Source organism: Sprattus sprattus, assembly GCF_963457725.1.
Source record: "Sprattus sprattus genome assembly, chromosome: 17".
In the NCBI taxonomy this organism is placed as follows: domain Eukaryota; kingdom Metazoa; phylum Chordata; class Actinopteri; order Clupeiformes; family Clupeidae; genus Sprattus; species Sprattus sprattus.
The window spans coordinates 20,666,357-20,686,780 of record NC_137915.1 but is presented as its reverse complement, the minus strand read 5'-3'; the positions used below and the strand labels follow the sequence as shown (position 1 = coordinate 20,686,780).

At 43.6% G+C, this 20,424-nt stretch overlaps 2 protein-coding genes across 3 annotated transcripts in view; both read right to left on the bottom strand.

The window, feature by feature from the left end:
- The window catches only part of rps6ka3b (ribosomal protein S6 kinase, polypeptide 3b), a 34,554-nt gene extending 25,149 nt beyond the window's left edge, over positions 1-9,405 (bottom strand). For both annotated transcript variants that reach the window (XM_080855600.1, XM_080855601.1), the window contains exons 1-2: positions 9,295-9,405; positions 6,260-6,316 (exon numbers count right to left, since the gene is read on the bottom strand). In XM_080855600.1, the coding sequence (XP_080711726.1) occupies positions 6,260-6,316; positions 9,295-9,357 (120 nt within the window). In that variant the 5' untranslated portion in view covers positions 9,358-9,405. The remainder of the gene's footprint in view (positions 1-6,259; positions 6,317-9,294) is intronic.
- Positions 9,406-10,322: 917 nt separating this feature from the next.
- Positions 10,323-19,910, bottom strand: pdha1b (pyruvate dehydrogenase E1 subunit alpha 1b). Its single transcript, XM_080854890.1, has 12 exons — positions 19,820-19,910; positions 19,115-19,135; positions 17,983-18,051; positions 17,406-17,579; positions 16,809-16,935; positions 16,460-16,551; positions 16,105-16,197; positions 15,860-16,015; positions 13,776-13,847; positions 12,260-12,327; positions 11,924-12,032; positions 10,323-11,693 (listed from the first exon to the last, which is right to left on the bottom strand). Exons 1-12 carry the CDS (start codon positions 19,874-19,876, stop codon positions 11,529-11,531), a joined length of 1,203 nt encoding a protein of 400 aa, XP_080711016.1. The 5' UTR covers positions 19,877-19,910; the 3' UTR covers positions 10,323-11,528.
- Between the last annotated feature and the right edge of the window lie 514 nt (positions 19,911-20,424).

The window sequence follows — 20,424 nt, the reverse complement described above, 5'->3', positions numbered from 1 at the left end:
TCTGATCCCCCTTTCCATCCTCGCCCCTGCTGTTCATCTGCCCTCTTCTCTCCATTTTGCTGTGCGAGGCTTTGAGTGTAGTTTACGATGGCTAGCGCTGCATTTTGTGGGCAAACAGATATATTGCGTGTCGTTTGCATAAGGCCTCGGCAGGAGAGATTTACAGCCCCGACCCTTGATAGCGGTGATATTTCACAAGAGCTTTACGAGCACGAGTGGTTGTAGACTGCCTCATCGGCCCATGCCCTTTACTCGCGATCGTTCGCTCCCTCACTCACTCACTAAGTCATTCACTCCCACTCTTTCTCCCCGTTCACAAGTGATTTCTCTCGTTCTTTGTCAGACACACAGAGAAAAAGACAAACCTAGACCTTTTCCTCTTTTAACCTTTTTTTTTACCTGAATTTGTCATTCGCTCACCCTTGTTATCTCCCTGTGTCAGTCTGCCTCTCCCATTACTTCAGTTCCTGTCACCCCTCTCCACCTCGCTTGCTCTCCTTTTCTCTCCCCCTTCCTCTCTCCGTTTAAGTCTATTTTTGTCTCCCTCTCTCCATCCCTCTCACTCATCCCCTTTCTCTACCTCTCTCTCCTACCGGTCCCTTTCTCTTCATCTTTCCACCTCTCTCTCTCTTTTATTCAGGTATGTCACCAGTTCATCTTCCCGCAGACCAACGCCTACACACATACCTGTATCATGACTGGGCTCGGAAGAATCCATCAGAGAGAAGTGCCACAGTCAAACACTTAACATCCCAAACCTGGGTACTCAAGGGGCCAGACATCCACGCATGCACACGCACACGCACACACACACGCACACGCACACGCACACGCACACGCACACGCACACGCACACGCACACACCTTTCTATTCTCTGCCTAATAACAGCCTGTCTTCAGACACCTCATCCATGGCTATTCAGCAGCGGACTGGCAGTCGAGTCCCAGAGACCAGGTGGAGGTGGAGGGAGGGCAGCTCCCACTCCTATTCACTGCCGAACAAAGAGCCTTGAGTTCAAGCCCAGACGCTTTCACGGGGGCCGCCATGCCCTCTGGCCCTTTGTCGTGTCACACTTATGCTGCGGGGGCACCGTGACGCACACCTACTCACACCCACTCACGCACACTCGTCTGTGGGCATGCACTATGACACCATCAGCTCTGTCATAGAGTCCTTTGTTCCCCAGTCGTGTGGGATGTTGGTGCGTAGTAGAGCAGGCTCTTTGCCACACTTAGAATGAAAGGTTACATGAGACATGAGACAAGGCCCTTGTTCATGTAATCATACTCAGATCTTGATCTTCATACGCATAGTCAGACTTCATTATTTTCTGTGGTTCTGCCTGTGTGTGTGTGTGTGTGTGTGTGTGTGTGTGTGTGTGTGTGTCTGCAAGTCTCCCTCCCTTCTCCTGCTGTGAGTGCTGGGTGAAGATGGTGTCTGTATCTGCGTGTTTGTATACACTGCCCGCCCGCCTGCCTGCCCGCACGGACGCACGCACGCACGCTGGTTTTGTCCCAGGGACCACCATTCCGACTACAAAAGTAATTTGTGGCCCACTGATGTGCCTGCACGCGTGTGCGTGTTTGTTTGTAACCATCGCCACGCCCTGATATCCTGCACAGATATGCTGCCTATAACACTTACCGGTAAATATGTGCAGTTATAAGGGTAGATCACTAACTACTATCACCACGCCCGCACACTTATTCTGCGTAATCTGGAAATGTGTTGAAATATCAAAGCAAATCTATAAAAATTTAAAAATTCAATGGTGAACTGATTGACATGTCTCAGACCCTCTGCAATGCAGTCGTGGACCACCAGGGGGCCATGGACCCCCGGTTGAAACCCCCTGATCTAGCTAGTTAGTAAGCTAGCATAGCAACTAGACAACCATACCAACCAAGAAACCGTTTGCTGCACAACCTAAAGCAAGTTTTCTTTTCTCAAAAAAGCTTACCAATAAAAGTCTTATGTTAAATACATATGTTTGTTTATTAAAATTACATTAAATACTGGCATATGGTCTATTAACATGCGGTTAATTGTCTGGAAAATACGGGGTATGGTATATTTACTTTCACAATGTTTGGGATGGTATTTGTGTGTGTGTGTGCGTGTGTGTGTGTGTGTATGTGTGTCAGTTTATGAGTGTGCAGTATTTTCTTCCAATCTTCATCAGCATTCTTCCATCAGGTGAAGACAGCACACTATTACCATTACCGCCCTCCCCCCCAGCCCTCGCCCATTATATTGATTGCAGGCCATTAGGGAACATTAGGTCTCCATTCCACTCCAATCTTTGAGCTGCACAACGCCCTTCGGGATCTCCCCGCCCCCGCCTGTCTGCGCCCTGGCCTCTGCTCCTACTGGTGCTCAGCGCTGCCTAATTATGGAGAAAAGGAGATCCTCTCCAACCCCGAGCACTTAAGAGACTCCTCTGCGCATATGGTATTGACACTCCCTGGCTGGCCCTTTAGCTCAGGGGAGGGTGACGGAGTTAAAGGCATCTGGTGAGAGATCACGGACTTCTGACTGACGCCAGTCAGGGTGAGGAGAGATATGCTGGGTGGGGAGTGGGGGTGGGGCAGAGAGGTGCAGAAGTTACTGCAAGGTCGATCGGACTTGTGTTTAACAGGCTTGACACAGAGCCCAGGGCGAAAAGGTCAGCTAACATTGTTTTCACTGTAAATATGAGCAAACATGGTGGTCCTTGCTGTGGCAACTCCACAAGGCCAACGAATACACAGTGATGTTGTGGTTGTGATCTCACAATATATTATAAGTCTATTTGAGAAAGCCAACAGTTCCATTTCCTCTTCTCATCTTCTCTCCGCTCCTCTCATGTGAGGTTTCGTCAAGGGTCCCAGTGCAGGTTGACCGAGTTTTGTCTGGCCAAGGGCAGCGTGTAGATGGTGTGCATACAAGCTAATCTAAGACGAGCAAATAGGCAGTTTGTTAAGTCAAAGGAAAAGGCGAAAGGCGAGGGAGAGTGTGATGCCTCACCGCGTTCCCAGACACCTGACTCCAGGGAAATAGAAGAGATGGAGGGCGAGAGGGAGAGAGGAAGAGTGAACAGCACAGAGAGATAGAAAGAAAGAGAGAGCGATGGAGAGGAAGAGAGAGAGATGAGGGGGTGTTACAGATTCGAGAGAAAGTCAGTCCAGATGGCTAGAGAAGATTAAATACCATCTGCCATAGGGATCTGGAGAGAGAGGGCCAAACACACACACCACCGCACACAGAACTCACTCACACTGACACAGAGCACAGACATAGAAACACACACAGACACAGACCACCGCACACAGAACTCACTCACACAGAGCACGGGCATAGACACACACACACACACACACACACACACACACACACACACACACACACACACACACACACACACAAACACACACACACACACACCAACATCCCTGTCAGGCTGCGGGTGGATGATGTCAAGAACCCAGCAAAATTTAACAAAGCTCACCAACAAGTCCCCTCTTCGGATCTGGAGGGCCTTAAGTTGCTCTGGTGTATTATGAGTAAAGCTGATTGCTTGCATGCCATGATGATGACAGGTGGATAAGAACTTGTTTGTGCCTCTCCGCTCAGTGTTTCTGTGACTAAGACTGTCCAGGAAAACATGTTTTTGGCGGCTAAACCACCCTGTTGAGGAAGAGTTGGAGAGCTACAGTTGTCTCTGAGCCAACCTACACAGTGTTTTTACAGTGTTAAAGTTGACTGGGTACTTTGCCTACTACTTCTAACCATAAATATTCTGCCATTGCCACCATGTCACCACCCAAGGCACCTTTCTACAGATCCTAAAATAACGCCTGGCCGACTAGGACCTGGCACACACAACCGTGGCATACAGAGTTCAGTGCTCCTGCCGTAACCCTACAGAGACATTTCTAGCCTGGTATATGGGTCCATCAAGCCCATGATCTAATGTTCTATTAGACAATCAAGATGCAATTTCCTGTCCAAGTTACAGAAACGCCATTTCAGAGACAAATAACTTGACATAAGCACGCATGCACATACCACACACACACACACACACGCACACGCACACGCACACGCACACGCACACACACACAACCCCCCACACACAATTTAAACTATTGAGACTCCACAGATTTGTGAAGCGTAAATGTACCCACCAACCCTTTCCTGTTTTCCTGTCAGTAAGTTGGGGGACGTGACTGAGAGTACGAGCGACCTGATTAAACCTCTTATTGCACGTGGGCAGAGCCTATCGCACAGTCACTCATTAACATCCCTGCCATAACATGCTCCCCATCACCCACTCACCCTAAGCACTGCATTCACAAAGCATTCAAGTATTTATCAGTGATCCAGGCTAAAACCCCACTAACTTCACTGAACCACTTCTTACAGTTCAATTGAACTTAAACCGGAGGTAGGTGCAGTTTTCCTAGTGCTGCTTGTTCTAATTTTACTCTACAATGTTGGGTGGGAGCAATACAAATAATTTGAGGACAAACGAGTGCAAGGCAAAGGCATTTTCGAGTCCCACAAAGCCAGTGCATATTTTCGACAACATCACCATTTCCTGTCCTTTTCAGCAGTAAGTTTCTGCGATCAGAAAAGGAGAATATGAAATTACTTTTTTAGAGCTTTGGTATAGTCATTCTTTCTATACACGGTTATCAGAAACAGCCTAGTTCCCCTTCACATGAGTCATTGCCACTCTACACCCCAGCCCTAACAGGGTAGCTGACTATCTCTCACTTCTGTAAACATGAATTTTAAAAATTAAAAAGCGAGTGGTGATTGAGTGATTGAGTGATTGAGTGACTGAGCGCGGGCCCTACTACAGGATGATCCACCCAAGTACAGGCACAACTTCACCCTTAAGTCCTTGAAACAGCCTCCTTTGTTGGAACTACTAACACTGCATAAAATGTCAAATACTGTTTGTGTGTGTGTGTGTGTGTGTGTGTGTGTGTGTGTGTGTGTGTGTGTGTGTACATTACTGCACAAGCGAAAGAACACTCTGGAGACACAACGTAATGACAGAAGCGCTTTTCCTCATAAGTGCGATCCATAAGCCATCTCCTCCTGCATTTAAAAATCAATGGCTTTCAAAGACGGCAGGCGCGGAGGGGAGAGCACAGAGCACAGCAGTCAGAAGACCCAAACCACTGCAGCACCAGGCCTCCGTGTGATGTCAGAGGGATGCAGCCGCCCTGCATCACATTAACTCCTCAGTTACCACTCGAAGGTGAAGCAGTGTCACTGAAGAACTATTTCAGGGGAGGCCATAACGTAAACATGGACGTGCAAAGTGTACTTTTCCTATGAAGCAGAGGAAGTTTGTTCCCAAGTTTGTTCATTTTCTATCCACGGCATTTCATCCAAGGGCTCATACAGATGAGCAAGGGGAGTTTATCAATGCCCATGTGCTCCCAGGGACTCCATCTCTCCCTCTCTACATCACACCCATGTCTGTCTGGGGCCAGCTCTCCCTCCACTGACCAGTTCTGTCATCAAAACAGCAGGGGCCTGATCAATTAAGGGCCCTCTCCTGAGGAATCTCACGATCGATACTGTCCATTTATCACCATCTGACTAGGCAGCAAAGCAACAACACACACACACACACACACACACACACACACACACACACACACACACACACACACACACACACACACACACACACACACACACAGTGTGTAACAAAGTGTGCATATGACAGACACAGAGACACACACATACCAGTCCGTATATAAATACACACACACACACACACACACACACACACACACACACACACACACACACACACACACACACACACACACACACACACACACACACACACACACACACACACACACACACACACACACACACACACACACACACACACACACACACACACACACACACACACACACACACACACACCACTTCAAACTACTTGAGAGGAGCACAAGCCTCCTCGATGCCTGAGCTGAATATGTAGCGGATCTCTGAAGCTCTGGTGTATCTTCTGAAGGGAACAGCTTGACATTTGTCAAGTGCTGAAAACACAGCTGATCCAGACAGTGTGCAGGGTTGCAGAAGGACAACACTCAACGTGAATGAAAATAAAACCCAATAAAAAAGATAGACAAAGAGAGAGAGAGTGTGGTAGAGGCAGAGAAAGAGGGGGAGAATGAGAGAGAATGAGAGAGAGAGGCAGAGAGAGAGGATAGATAATGATGATGAAACAAGCTAACTTACATTGCATGACAATGCGTCATCCTCCCCCATGGAATCCTCCAAGACATGATGGGAATCCTGTAGTCACATGGCACAGATAAAAGCAGAGATGAATATACAACATTTCAAAATGCCTGGCCTAAAAACAGGTACGACTTTAGAATAATCTCTGTAGCCATGAAACACACTAGGGGTCTAACTGGACCTTTCCTTCACCATGACTCACTCACTGCAGAGAAAACCTCAAGAGCCCAAAGAGCGGGAACAACTATTACAAGACCTGAACCATCGTAACCACATCCCAGCCATGACTGACAAGCTCTATAAATGACACAGGGGCTGAGGCTGGATGAGGCGACTCAGTGATAGTCAGCCAGTGAGTGAGAAAACTGGAGGTTGACAACGCTCTGGTTTCTGTGCTTTGGGTGGAGTTCCAGATGTGGCTATGCTTCAAAGGATCCCACAGATAGAATGATAAGGCCCTAATATGTATGCATCAGGGTCACAATTGAGGGTCAGATATTGACTTTTGCATTTGCGTTCTGGATATAATTTTAAGGGTTTTGTATGTCCGTGATGACATTATATTGTCCGCTTTTATACAGACACTAAAAAGCATGTCATAAAACCCAAGCAGCATGATGGATCACTAAATCTAAATAAGGCTGTTTTTGTAAAAGCATGTGAACAATGTATACTGAACTGTCATCTGGTCTTGGTCAAGAGGATTTATTATGGAATGCTTTTTTTGCATATTAATATTCATGAGAGATTTTCGAACCATCGGGAGATCTTTTCACAAGTTCCCCTTAATTTCCAACTGGCTGTTTGAAAATAGCTAAAAGTCTATTTCAGGAGTAGCTGATCACATCAAAACCACAGCCAACCATTATGACTGTGAATAAGAGTCCTTGCTTCAGAACCGTCAAACTGGGACAGCATTAAATGCATTTTGAAGAACACAGTGATTGTGTGATAATCTTGATCTCCTCACCCTGTTACCTGAGCTTTTAATTCCAAACAACCATATAGTACACCAGTTTTTCTTTAGCGCCATGGGTTGCATCATTGCCCTTGGCACAGCTGCATAGGCAATTTAATTTGCAGACTCGAGCCTAAGTTCCCCAAATGTTCAGGGTAACTAGACATGTTTATAATCATGCCGTAGCATCATGAACACCAATCGACAAATGAACTTGTCAGTGGTTATGTAAATAGTACCATTCAGATAAGCCCCCTGTATTCACATGTGGCGCATTATGAATTTGATGACATGAGCGCAAAAGACACCAGCTTGAATGCCTGCAGGGCTTCCATGTGCCTGTGAGCGAAAGACAACGGAGACTTTTCCAATACACTACAATATTGTCTTCAACTCTCAGAGTAACAATAAATTAAATCTATGACGACTTTGAGAGTGGCGGTGACATCACTTCCTGGATAAACGCTGAGTTTGAGCCGACTGACTGCACAACTCATCCTATAGGCGTTGTGATGACTCAGAGCAGGGTCATTAACACATCGCAACCGTCATCGGTCCTCCTTCCACGGGAACTATTCCTTAATATGGATATGGATAAACGGTTTGTTTGAAAAGAGAGGAAAACGTATCCGTTCATAGCGAAACCCACTGAAAACGTCTAACACGCTCTTCCACATTCTTTACAAGATAGGCTACGCGAGTAGATAACGCCCATCTGATACCGACGGGTGTTTTTTGTTGCCAGCATGCCCCGAGTATCCGGCATCCAATTTGAAAGACCTTCACTAAACTTCCCAGAGCTGATGACAAGATTGTGAAAGTTGTCCCATAGGCCTTTTGTCCCTGGTGGGTTATGCGATAGTCGATATGGCTTAGTAGGCCTATTTTGATTTTCTGATTCAAAAACAAATATGTTCAGATTTTTTTCAAAAACACATCATCAATTTCGAACACACCACAATAAAGTCACAAGTCAGTGCAGTAACACACTTACAGCATTCGAACCGTAGGCTACAAGTAGGCTAAGTGAAATACCTTGATAAGTTATTGCAAATGTAGGCCTATGTGTGAGTTTAAAGGAGGCAATAAGTTATCCTCTATTAAACACGTGCACTAAATGAACAGGGTCCACATGAAAGTAACCTGACATCCGGCTGCACCATAGCCTTATTAACAAGCAATGTCAGCTTCTTGTGTAACCACTGTTGATACAGCCTATTTCCTAAGACTTCTATAGCCTATAGAAGTCTGCATCGCGGTTTAAAAGCTATCCTAATAACAGAAACTGTGATTATACAGTATTCACAGGCCATCATGCTAATGGTTGACCCATAAATGCCATTCGACAGGCCCTTGATGTGTGGATGTTACGTTACATTAATAGTCGACTGTGAGTCATCATGTTGACTTAGTCTAAATATGCTGACCCCGGTTCGAGGGAAACCCTTTCCGAATTTGACTAAGAAGTGTCGTGTTTTTATTGTCTTGCTCAATGGCTGTCTTGAACAAGAGAAGGCACAAGTTTTCACAAAAGATTTTGAAGCAATAGTTGCATCCTGTCTAGATGGGGGATGATGAACAATTCCTGACGCAACCTCCCCTGGTTACTCCTTTCCTCTTCCAGTGTTTGCAATTTAATTTTAATGAGTGACCATTTCTTTCAGGCTATAGCTGCGCCAACATCTTAACATCAGGTCTTCGACGGCTATAAATAAATATAACAGCCTATTTCCAGATTGGTGACCCTCTATTTTTATCAGGGTGAGAGAGTTAGTCAACTGAGTCGGCTAAATGTGGAAGTGATCGAACATCCTCCAGTAGACTGAGGAAACACGTTTGAGACAAATAAATAGAATACTTCACTACCGTTAAAAATGAACCTTCAGTAGGCTACACATCGCATCGTCCTCACACACGAAGCATTAATAGGCTACAGTGCTCACTTCGTTGGCACTTTGGGAAACTGCCCTACTTCACACTGTGGGAAGAGTCAATCTACGCAACGGCACTTGCTCTTCGGATCAAAGTAACAGAGCTTGCTACAAAGTAACATATTCCAAAGGGTATAACTCACCTCACTCGTTGCACTCGCCAGTGCCATCTTCCGCCAAGGGTCAGCTAGTTGAGCCAGCGGCATCTTCACAGTTTCAAGTTGGACAATCCAGCAGCAGAGAAATGGGTATTTTTCTGATTGCCGACGTTTCCGAGATGACTTAAAAAGCGGAAAAGTGACTGTTTCTTCAGAGGTGGGCTGTCCCTCGACGAGGGAAAACAAATGTTAAAACACCCTCTAGCGTAGGCAATAATTCGGAAGTTCCCTCCCCTCCACTTCGGCCCCTGTGTCACTGTACCTTGTTTCCACTGACTGTCTGCTCTCTCTCTGTTTCGTGAACCCAATCGCACCCACTTCCGTTTTCCCAATATGGCGCCTCGCACTGGCTTACCTGTCTGTCAGAACGAGAGGCTCAATAGAGCGGCTTGGTGCAGTCACTTTTGCGTCATCAGAGTAGGGAGGGGCAAATACACCATGGAGTGTGCCGGAGAAACAGGTGAGAAGGACACTACATGGCACAGTGGGGTGTGCTGAGTCAACGCCTCGAACGCCAACGCCTATCTTTCTACAACTATCTCCAACCATGCATTAGGCAATAGCAGATTGCAGATGATTTTAACGGTACACTTCATGAATAAACCTTGCTATGATATGTAATTTATATTGTTTGGATTCTATCTGGCTTTGTCTCTATAACATATCTGATATCAGTGCAATTACAAGGCCATTCAGCACTTATTATGTTAGACAATCACAAATGATAGTTTATCAGCTTTTGCGACCCCTACTGGATCAGTACACGGATATTGTGTAACTTCGAGGGAATAATCCTGTGTCCCATCAGAGACACAGACCTCATCACTTGTCATTGTGATTTTGTATAAATACGCCGCCTACAGCTATGTAGCTGTTTTGTATAATCACATAGCCTTTGTCCTAGTGGCCAGCGGCACACAAAGGCTGTTGATGGAATTATGACAGCACTACAACAAATAATAGTTAGATTGTTTATATTCTCATTAAACAGAATGACAGAGCAAAGAAAACAGTCAGGTTTATTTGTCTTTATTTGACATGGTCCTTGGGAAAGCAAAGCATGATGTGAAAAAATGTAATTTGACCTGTAAGATAACAATGCTGGCAGAGAATTTACCTCAAGGAATGTGGTTTAGAATGGGGTTATTAGTATTATATATTATTGCAGATGATGTGCAAATTGTTAATGTCAGCAATTTTAGACATTTTCCATAAAATCTTGTAAGCGGTTTGAGGAGAGCCAAGATCAGAACAGCACACCACAGTTCATGTTGTTACACCAGAAAGGGAGTGATTACCTCCACAATGGGTAACAAGTGTCAAACACTCCCTTTTATGCTCAGTAGTTCCCATTTTAAAAGTATATTCTTGTCCCTGTACTGTGTTGCAGTTCACATTATTCAGGAATGGTAACACACACATTTGACAGCCCCTCTTATTCTGTACACATGGTCCCTAGAAGAGTCTACACTGAATTTGGTTGTCTGACCAAACTGCAGCAAGTATCTCTATGACTTGCCAGTTCACTGTGCAATCCAGCCGATTTCTACAATTCCTTTCTCCCACCCTCAAAATAAATCAAATCACTTTTCAGTGTAATACATTTACCGGGGCTTTGATGAATTCAGTTTGGCAACCTCTCTATTCAATGAACCCGTTTGCCTGACAAAAATGTCAATAAAGAATCATTTAAATGGAATCACCACAGCCTAGGAACACTTCACTTGCTGGCTCACAAAAGCATGTGGGAGAAAAAAAGTCTTGGCTCAGCTTGGCAAAGCTCAGCTCAATTACAGTACACTGGTAGGGTAACGCCATTAGAAAATAGGGTTTAGAAACACAGTCAGCATTCAAGTAGCCCTTCCTTTAGCTTATCTCTAATTTAAAAAAAAGTGCAATAGGTGCTGAAAGCTACGATGCCATCAGACGGACAGACAGCAAACATGGCCAATACATCTTGAGGAATCATTACAGTGCCACTGACATACATATTGCCACATATACAATACATGAATGGGGTAAACTGGGATGGCGGTCACCTCCTACATTGGTCATACTTTCACAGTGATCATCTTTACTAAGATTTTTGTGCGTTTGTAAAGGGAATTGGGTGGGTAAGGTAGGGCCCCATGTTTCAGGTCAAAGGGTTGTACTATGGGGTCTAAGGTGCCAAATTAAAGATTGGTAACATGGTGGCTGACAGCAGTGCACTGATGCCCTTAGCTGCGGGACTTGAGTTTCATCCATGGATTGGTGCCGCGCACCTCCATGGGGGCCTCGTTGTTGAAGATGTGGTTGCAGAGCTCGTCCAGTGGAGGCTCAGGATCGGAGGTGGCAAACTGGGACGCATCCTCAATCTCCTTGCGTATCTCCACGTCAATCACCTGAGGAAAGGGAGGACAGTCATGGATTGGGAATTTGTTTTTTCACCTTTATTTTGGGAAAGGATGGGGTTGTCGCTACATTCCAATGCAATAATATGGTTGTTCTGTTTAGGATATTTATCATTATGTGTATTGTCAGGTACACCAGGAATATTCATTAATTAGGGAAGAGGGTGTTCTTTTTTCAGATGGGATTAACCATTTAGGACTAGAATGGACTAAATTCTAACCTTGAGCTCCTCCACACTGGCCATGTTGTTACTGATCAGGCGATCCTTCAGCAAAGAGATGGGATCACTCTTACTGCGAACCTCCTGGATCTCGTCACGTGTGCGGTAACTAAGGAGGAGAAGGTATTAAGCTACAGAGAGGAGCACAGAAAAAGCTAACAAAGAAAAGGACTGTGGGTCTTCAACTGTAGGAAGAGCAGTGGAGGAGTTTTGGGACAGGAAGAAGGAAGCCGCGTTGTTAAACACGTGAAATAAAAGCAGGTCTGTTTCCTAAAGCTGTTGGCGTGAGGGACTCAAACCACAGGGGGGTGGGGACTGTCAAAGGCTACACCTCACCTGACCCCTGGGTCACTCATACTGTGTCCATGGTAACGATAGGTCTGGAGTTCCATTAGAATTGGACCCTGAAGTAGGAAGTATGGGTGGGAATCACTATAGGTCCTACAAGATGATGTCATCATAATACTTGTGCCACAATCAAGGCTTTGAACCGGTTCACGGAACAAAAACGAAAACCAGAAACGTTTGATGTTTTGCTAGGAACAGAAACGAAACCAGAAACTTTAAAACAAATTATGTTCCGGATCAGAATCGTTTACCTAAAATAATGGTAACCGGTTAATAACGTTATTTTTTCGTTCTTTCACAAGACTCCCAAATGCAATATGATTGGTGATTCACTTAGATAGAGAACCTTGCTGCACACCGCCAGCTAGTAGCCTTATCGGATCAAATCTATGCACAAGCTGTAGCCACCAGTCTCTCGAACTCAATCTTAATCAAGTGATTGGATACTGAGGCAGACGCAGTGCTTCAGTGCTCAGTTTAGTTGGCTAATGCGAAAAGTACATCGGTTTCAATGCTTATTATGCTAGTTGTTTCAATTGGTAAGACTAAATATAATTACATTAACCAACTCAAATAAACTAGATTACACCAACTTGATAATTCCAGTTTTTGATACAATTACAACGCCATTTTCAAGACGGAACCTTCAAGAAAAACTCGATATCGTGAGAATCCGGTAAGTTTAATGAAACTGCTTTGCAGGTGGGACAATGCGATGTTTAGTGGACAAACTTTGTCAAAGCTCACATAGGCTACTTTCTGATAAGGTTTTGGGCATGTGTTAATGAGTTAAATATTCACAATGGTAGCTTTGTAGATACCATTGTAGTTTTGTAATATTTGTATTGTCTCTGTTGACAAAAATGCACTGATAAGGCCCTGACGAGGTTTGGCCAAATGCTGTTTTGTTTTTGTTTGCCCAACAACATAGCATACATTTTCCTTGTCTTAACTCATGTATAATACTAACAAAATGTCAGAATTACAGTTATGCCGCTTACATAATGTAGCCTATTAATGACAGGATAGAGACAAGATCATTTTAAAGTCCTAATGATCAGCCTACTTATTTGTATGTACCGCAGCTGACACGGAACGCTATTAACCGGTTCAGGAACTTTATTTTTTTGTTCTAACCGGTTCAGGAACGTCAATTTTAGGGTTGAAACGAAAACCGGAAACGTTAAAATACGGTTTCTGTTCGGAATGAACCAATTGGGAAAAAATTCTGGTTCAAAGCCCTGGCCACAATACAACTATTTTGTATCATTGTGAAGAGATGTACTATGATACATTGGGATTCATTGCCTCAATCAAAAGGAGAATCAGTTCTTCTCAGTACCGCAAAGGGCAGGCCCACTTAAACAGCAGTTGATGGTTTTATCCTAGCAACATACGAATAGCTTAGTAACACATTTAACTAATACTAGCAATAGACCATTCCTTTCATTTTAAATGTTACTTTAAATTGTAACAACCCCCCGTTTCCCCTTTCAGAGCTTACCTTTCCAGCTCTGCAGTGGTCTGCTGCAAACTTTGTTGCCTCTCTCACACATAGCACATCCATGCCATCCACCTATACGAGCATTTGCAGATGAGGGGACATGCATGAGTACAATTCATTTTTGATACAGTCTCTCCTTTATTCATCCTCCTCAATCTCTTATCTTTCTGTTCTTTTATCTGTTCATTTGCACTTTGAAGAACATACCCATGTGTGTTAATTATGCTACAGTCATGGACAAAAGTATTGGCACCCCTGCACTTTTGTCAGATAATGCACCAATACTCCCAGAAAAGTGTTGCAATTACAAATGCTTTTGTATTCACATGTTTATTTACTTATTTTGCATTGGAAAAACACTGACATCATCTGACAAATAATGCCAAATCTGACTTTATTCCACATAAAACTCAAAAAAGGGCCGGACAAAATTATTGGCACCCTTAAGAAATAATTGTATTTTAAGCATGAAATGCTCCTTTAATCTTTATTTAAACTCACCTATGGCGAGCCACAGATGCTGGTATATAGAAATCACATTTGCAACCAGTTAAAATGGAGCAAAGTTGTCAACCTTTGTATTGTGTGTCTGTGTATACCGCGCTGAGCATGGGGAAAAGAAAGAAGAGCAAAGAATTGTCTGAGGATTTGGGAACCAAAATTGTAGAAAAGCATGGACAATCTCAAGGCTACAAGTCCATCTCCAGAGATCTTAATGTTCCTGTGTCCACTGTGCGCAGTGTCATCAACAAGTTTACAGCCCATGACATTGTCACTAACCTCCCTGGATGTGGAAGGAAGAGAAACATTGATGACAGAATGCAACAAAAGATTGTTTGAATGGTGGATAAATAACCTAGAACAACTTCCAAATAAATTTAAGCTACCCTGCAGACAAAGGGTACAACGGTGTCAGCTTGCACTATCCGTCGCCATTTGAATGAAATGGGATGCTATGGTAGGAGACCCAGAGGACCCCACTGCTGACACAGAGACGTAAAAAAGCCAGACTTGAGTTTGACAAAACTTTCTTGGGGAGGCCAAAATCATTCTGGGAGAACGTCCTGTAGATAGATTAGACCAAAGTAGAGCTTTTTGGTAAAGCAGTTTATAGACAATGAAATAAGGCCTTTAAAGAAAAGAACACAGTCCCTACCGGCTAATATGGTGGAGCTGGACCGATGTTTTGGGGTTGCTTTGCTGCTTCTGGAACCTGATGCCTTGACTGTGTGCATAGCATCAGGAAATCTGAGGACTACCCAATAATTTTTGGGCGCAATGTAGGGCCCAGTGTCAGAAAGCTGGGTCTCCGTCAGAGGACATGGGTCTTCCAGCAGGACAATGACCCATAGCACACTTCAAAAAGTACCCAGAAATGGTTAAGACAAAGCACTGGAGAGTTCTGAAGTGCCCGAGATGAGTCCAGATCTTAATCCCATAGCACAACTGGGGCATGATCTCAAATCAGTGGTTGGGAGAAGGCACCCTTCAAATGTGAGAGACCTGGAGCAGTTGGCAAGAGAAGAGTGGTCCGAAATTCCAGTAGAGAGGTGTAAGACACCTCATTAATGGTTACAGGAAGCAATTGATTTCAGATATTTGTATTTCTTTATTTTTAAGGGTGTTCTACCCATTATAAAGTTGAGTGTGCCAATAATTTTGTCCGGCCCTTTTTTGAGTTTTATGTGGAATAAAGTCAGATTTGGCATTATTTCTCAGATTTTTTGTGTTTTTCCAATGCAAACTAAGTAAATAAACATGTGAATACAAAAACATTTGTAATTGCAACACTTTTCTGGGAGTAGTGGTGCATTATCTGACATAAGTGCAGGGGTGCCAATATTTTTGTCCATGACTGTATATAAATCAACTTTCCTTGCCTTATTTTGTGGACTACTTGGCTAACTTGGCATTACTAACAATGACTAGGTGGACTTAACTGTATATTTTGTCACGATTAAATCAAATTTTCCATTTGTGGCACGTCATATACTTGAATATTTGAGTTTATTTGAAAGTGATTAAAGCTTGCTAGTATGCTCTTTGATCAAGGTACTTTCAAATAAATGCCATCCATATCTTACCCTGAGGCCGGGGATGTAGTCACCTCTCTTGTAGTACTCTGTGCTGGCTGACGCACGTTCGGCAGATGTACCCATGCCATATTGATTATTTTCACATACAAAGATGCAGGGCAACTTCCACAGAGCAGCCATGTTGTATGACTCAAAGACTTGACCCTGAAACACAGGAAGAAGCAGGTGGAACAATATGGCACAGCATGGAGGCTGGGTTATAGTGGACAAAATGGAACCTTGAAAGGGCTTACCTGGTTTGCGGCTCCATCTCCATATAGTGTGACGCACACCTGGTTGTTGCCCTGGTACTGGCATGCTAAGGCCACCCCAGCCCCAAGTGGAACCTTGTTTGGAAATAAAACAAAAACTCAAGCTTGTTATCCAGACCTGCTATTGAAACACTAACACTATTGAAGCCTTTGCCTGGCCTTTGTTTAGAATAGAAATGCTGTTGTGGGTGTGCATCCCAAATTTCCCACCACAAAAATTGGTATGATTATTTTTTAAAAGCTGTGTCTTGTGTAAAGGGACTAACCCAAAATAAACAAGTTTTACAATACAATGGTACCAGAAGACTAGGAACCAGTAGTCTGGGTCATCCCATACCTGCGCTCCAACAATCCCATTGCCTCCGTAGAAGTTTTTTGCATACATGTGCATGGAGCCTCCCTTGCCTTTGGCTACACCACCCCTACGGCCTTAAGGGGAGGTAGAATAAAAACAGAAATGTACAGAAATTTGTGACACTGAGGAGCACTGAGGAGATCATTTTCTGAAGTTAAACACCTACTGTAATACAAGACCAGACAATATGTAAAGTAAGGGCTGTTATAAATATCACTGTTCGAACTTTGAAGGATACACTAGCATTAAAGCGAGTGGAAACAATCATCTTCCTTCACAGTTGGATTTTCTGACTCTAGCAGATAAGACTTGTCCCCTTTTGTACACACACCTGTGAGCTCTGCCAAGATGTTCTTGACTGCTATTCCCCTGGTGTAACAGTACCCATGGGCTCGGTAGGCCGTGATGAGGTGGTCGTCTGCTGTAACGCCATTCTCAATACCAACTGCACAGGCTTCCTGCGACACAAAACAAGAACACAGAATAGCCGAGTTGTTTATGTAAGATTTATTTGTGAGTTTGAGGGCTCTTCAACATATGCCCTCCTAAAGAATGCAGCTGTCGTGTCCTTGACACTTTGTCATCTTATGCCCCACTTCAAAGATCGCCACTGTATTATCCTGACATTTTACATTGATGACTGATGTCCATGTTGTGGAAAGGCGAAAACTACCACATCTGCCTGCGCTATAAAGAGGCTCCTGTTGATGTAAAATATCTCGCCTTTCCACTACATTGACATCAGTTCAATTTAAAATGTCATGATAACACAGTGGCGATCTTTGAAGTGGGTTGAAGAATGACAAAGTGTTAACGAGGACGCAGTGACGGATGAGGACAAGCTTGCCCCTTTTTTCCGTCCTTCAAAAAATAAACAAGCATAGAAACGGTTAAGGGGTCTGAGTGCAGACGACGGAAAACACCTGACCTGTCCATCGTACAGGTGGCAGAAGCCTCGGATGATCTTCTGCTTGTAGAGCTGGTCTGCCTTCAGTTCGAAGCGGCGCATGGTCTGCATGGTGCGGTAGTACTGCAAGCCCTGCTCTCGGGTCAGATCCGCCTTCAGCGGGGGGCCCTCGTCCAGGCGGTGCAGCTCACATTTCTGGGAGAGAAGAGCACAGACAAAAAACAAGCGAATGATCCAGAGGGCTACCAGACCTACTACCAGGTAAAAGAACCGCCAGGCTATGAAATAAATTCACTGACACAGGCTAACCTCACTGTTACCAAATGGATCAATGAACTAGTCATATGTAAATAAATACAATCTGTGTGTCATTGCTTTGAGCGTGGTGACATAGCACTGTTGCAGTCGACACACTGCGCAGCAATTTTCATTCCAAGAGACAATTTCCCTGTGGATTATGCCAGTAGTGTTTTTCAAATGAAAATGTAGGTACGGTTGTTTGATAAGATGGCTTTTCTATCAGGCATTGAGGAGGAAACAGTGCTGTTATTGCAAGGTAAGTTAGTACTTGAAAACCCCATTCATAATGTGATATTACCTTTATGTCAAAGGTAGCCTGCGGTGTAAAGTCAGCATAGGAGCGTGTTGACACCACCGCTCTGGCGCCCTAGAACAAGAAGAAAACAACAAGGGCTCAAACTGTCCAGGAAGACTGTCAGATATCGTGTCAGAGGAAGGGAATTGATGCAGAATATAAACAACACACAGACATGCATCAGAAAAAGTGAAAAGCATTTACGCAAACCATGCATGAAAATCTGCCATCCGTTCTTGGTAAGATGGTAAATTGAAGTTTTCCTATATAGGACAACTGAATGGTATTTGAGCTCCTCATTGTAGTAAGAATTAAATAAATCAAATCATTGCTACTACTACTACTACTACTACTATTGAGCAAAATAGGTACATTTTATACCTAATTCCACTCCATAATATTTTCAGTGAATTATACACACATAACAATGTTACTGTAATAATTGCATAAATACAAGATTTCCTTCTACTCTCACTACCTATTGTTTACTACATCCACTATGTAATGCTTCATTCTTATTTGTGTTTCCCTGTAATGTCTAACCAACATCCTCCGGTACTAACTGAAGCTGTGAGTTGTTGGGATGGAGCTGGCAGGTGGGGTGGCGAGGTTAAATCAGCAAACTCAGATTGGGCAGCCAGCAGCTGAAGAATAGCTATCCGTGAGGAGGACTGGGGAGAGAAGAGCCAACCTGTGAGGCTCAAGTACCACCTGTGCAAACACCAGTCCACCAGGGACCACACTAACTGAGGGGTATCTAGAAGCAGCACCTATACTCACAAAGGTAAAGATACACGGACACACTAGTCATTTAACACAACCACAATGCCATACTCCACAATCACCAGGGAAGAGATGATTTCTGACAACCGATGTTGTAGTACTGCAGGACTGACCAATTCAGTTGTATGCAGCATGCCTTAAGAGCCATTGCAATGTATCCAATGTGAGGGGGCAAGAGTGGAGGTGACCCCCGTGGTTGTGGGTGGTTTTTAAACAGAAGGCCTGCCAAATAGCATCAGAGCTGGCTGTCGCGGTGCTCACTTCAATTTAATAGATATTACACAAAGCGTAGACACAGGACATTGCTGTACATTAAAAGTTACAGCCTCACTGAGCCGCTAGGACGTCTTACCTCTGACACTGTTTGGGTAGCCTACAACAGAGGAGGTGGAAAAGAAAAGAAAAGGCTTTTAAGATAAATAAACGAAAGGGGAAAGAGAGCTATGTGCTTATCTATTATGGCCTAAAAGGGAGTGAATCATTTTTTGTCTTGGCAAATAAAATGTCACATTGAATGACTCAAAGTAAAATAGCTGAGAAAGACGGGAAAGATACATTAGACTTCACAGAGTGAGTTGGCGGGATGCCAATCACAGGATTATCCCAAGAATAGACACGAGGCTGTTACCAACAGACAAACAGCGTTCACACAACTCTTTTTTTAAATTATTGAGTTAAAAAAAATCGTCGGAAGATGAAATTCATAAAAGCGACACATTATTTGAAGTAATATGATAGCCTACAGAATGACGCAGACTTCGTTAGAGTTTAAAACAGACGCCCAAGTGTCAACAGTAACCACATATAGCCCAATGTCACCAACTGATTGCGCACAACTGAAATATGAGCAACGATGCCATAAAAAATAAATGGAAAACAGAATCCCAGTTTTATTTATCTTTATCTGTTTGTCTGAAGAAATAGTTCTGCGCTACCAGGCGCACTTGATGGGAGTATGTCTGGTCAGGCCTTTTTTTAAAGGTCACGTAATTTTAAAAACAGCAATTTGTGTTAGCTTTCATTTAATAGTTATATGAGTGTATGCAAATATACCTACATTTTTGCTGGCGGTTCCTCTAAACACGTTTGAGATAATTGTCAGCATATTCTGCATACTACCGGTAACAGTACCAGAAAGCTAACCTGTCCCGTTAGATGCATAAGAAAACGGCTACAACGACCGACAAAAACAACCGGAACTGGGCGAAGAAGTGTTTCCGGTAGACCAAGCGGGGCGTGATATGGATTTACGTGTAGTTGTAGTGAAAACTGATCATTTATTTTAGGAGTGTAATGTGTTTCTGCCCATTAGTTTACTTGGATTTAAGCAATACTAATTATCTCGATATTCTGAAGAATATCTAAAATGTTGAATTATGTTTTCTTAAATGTTTCTTATCTTAAGCTTTTCCAAGGCTCACAAATTTATAATGCTTTAACAATTCCTGAAGTGGGCAACTGAATGAAGTTAACAAGTGATCATACATTATTACACTGGGTCAGTCTGACCATAAATAAATAATCCTCAACATTTTAGATTAACATAAATGAGAGCAATTTCCCTCCAGCCCAAAACAGTGCTTGCCCTTTTAAATTGGGCAACAGAAGCAGGAATCTTGATGGGAAAGCATATAATTTCCATGGCAGCAAGACATTCTTCAG

What these genes read in the sequence shown, in the direction of transcription:
- pdha1b (XM_080854890.1), bottom strand. Translation starts at nt 19,876, where the DNA reads ATGCAGAATATGCTGACAATTATCTCAAACGTGTTTAGAGGAACCGCC. An exon ending in GAGGAACCGCCAGCAAAAAT is followed by an intron (nt 19,136 to 19,819) that starts GTAGGTATATTT and finishes CCTCTGTTGTAG; the next exon opens with GCTACCCAAACAGTGTCAGA. An exon ending in GAGATGGAGCCGCAAACCAG is followed by an intron (nt 16,016 to 16,104) that starts GTAAGCCCTTTC and finishes CCTGTGTTTCAG; the next exon opens with GGTCAAGTCTTTGAGTCATA.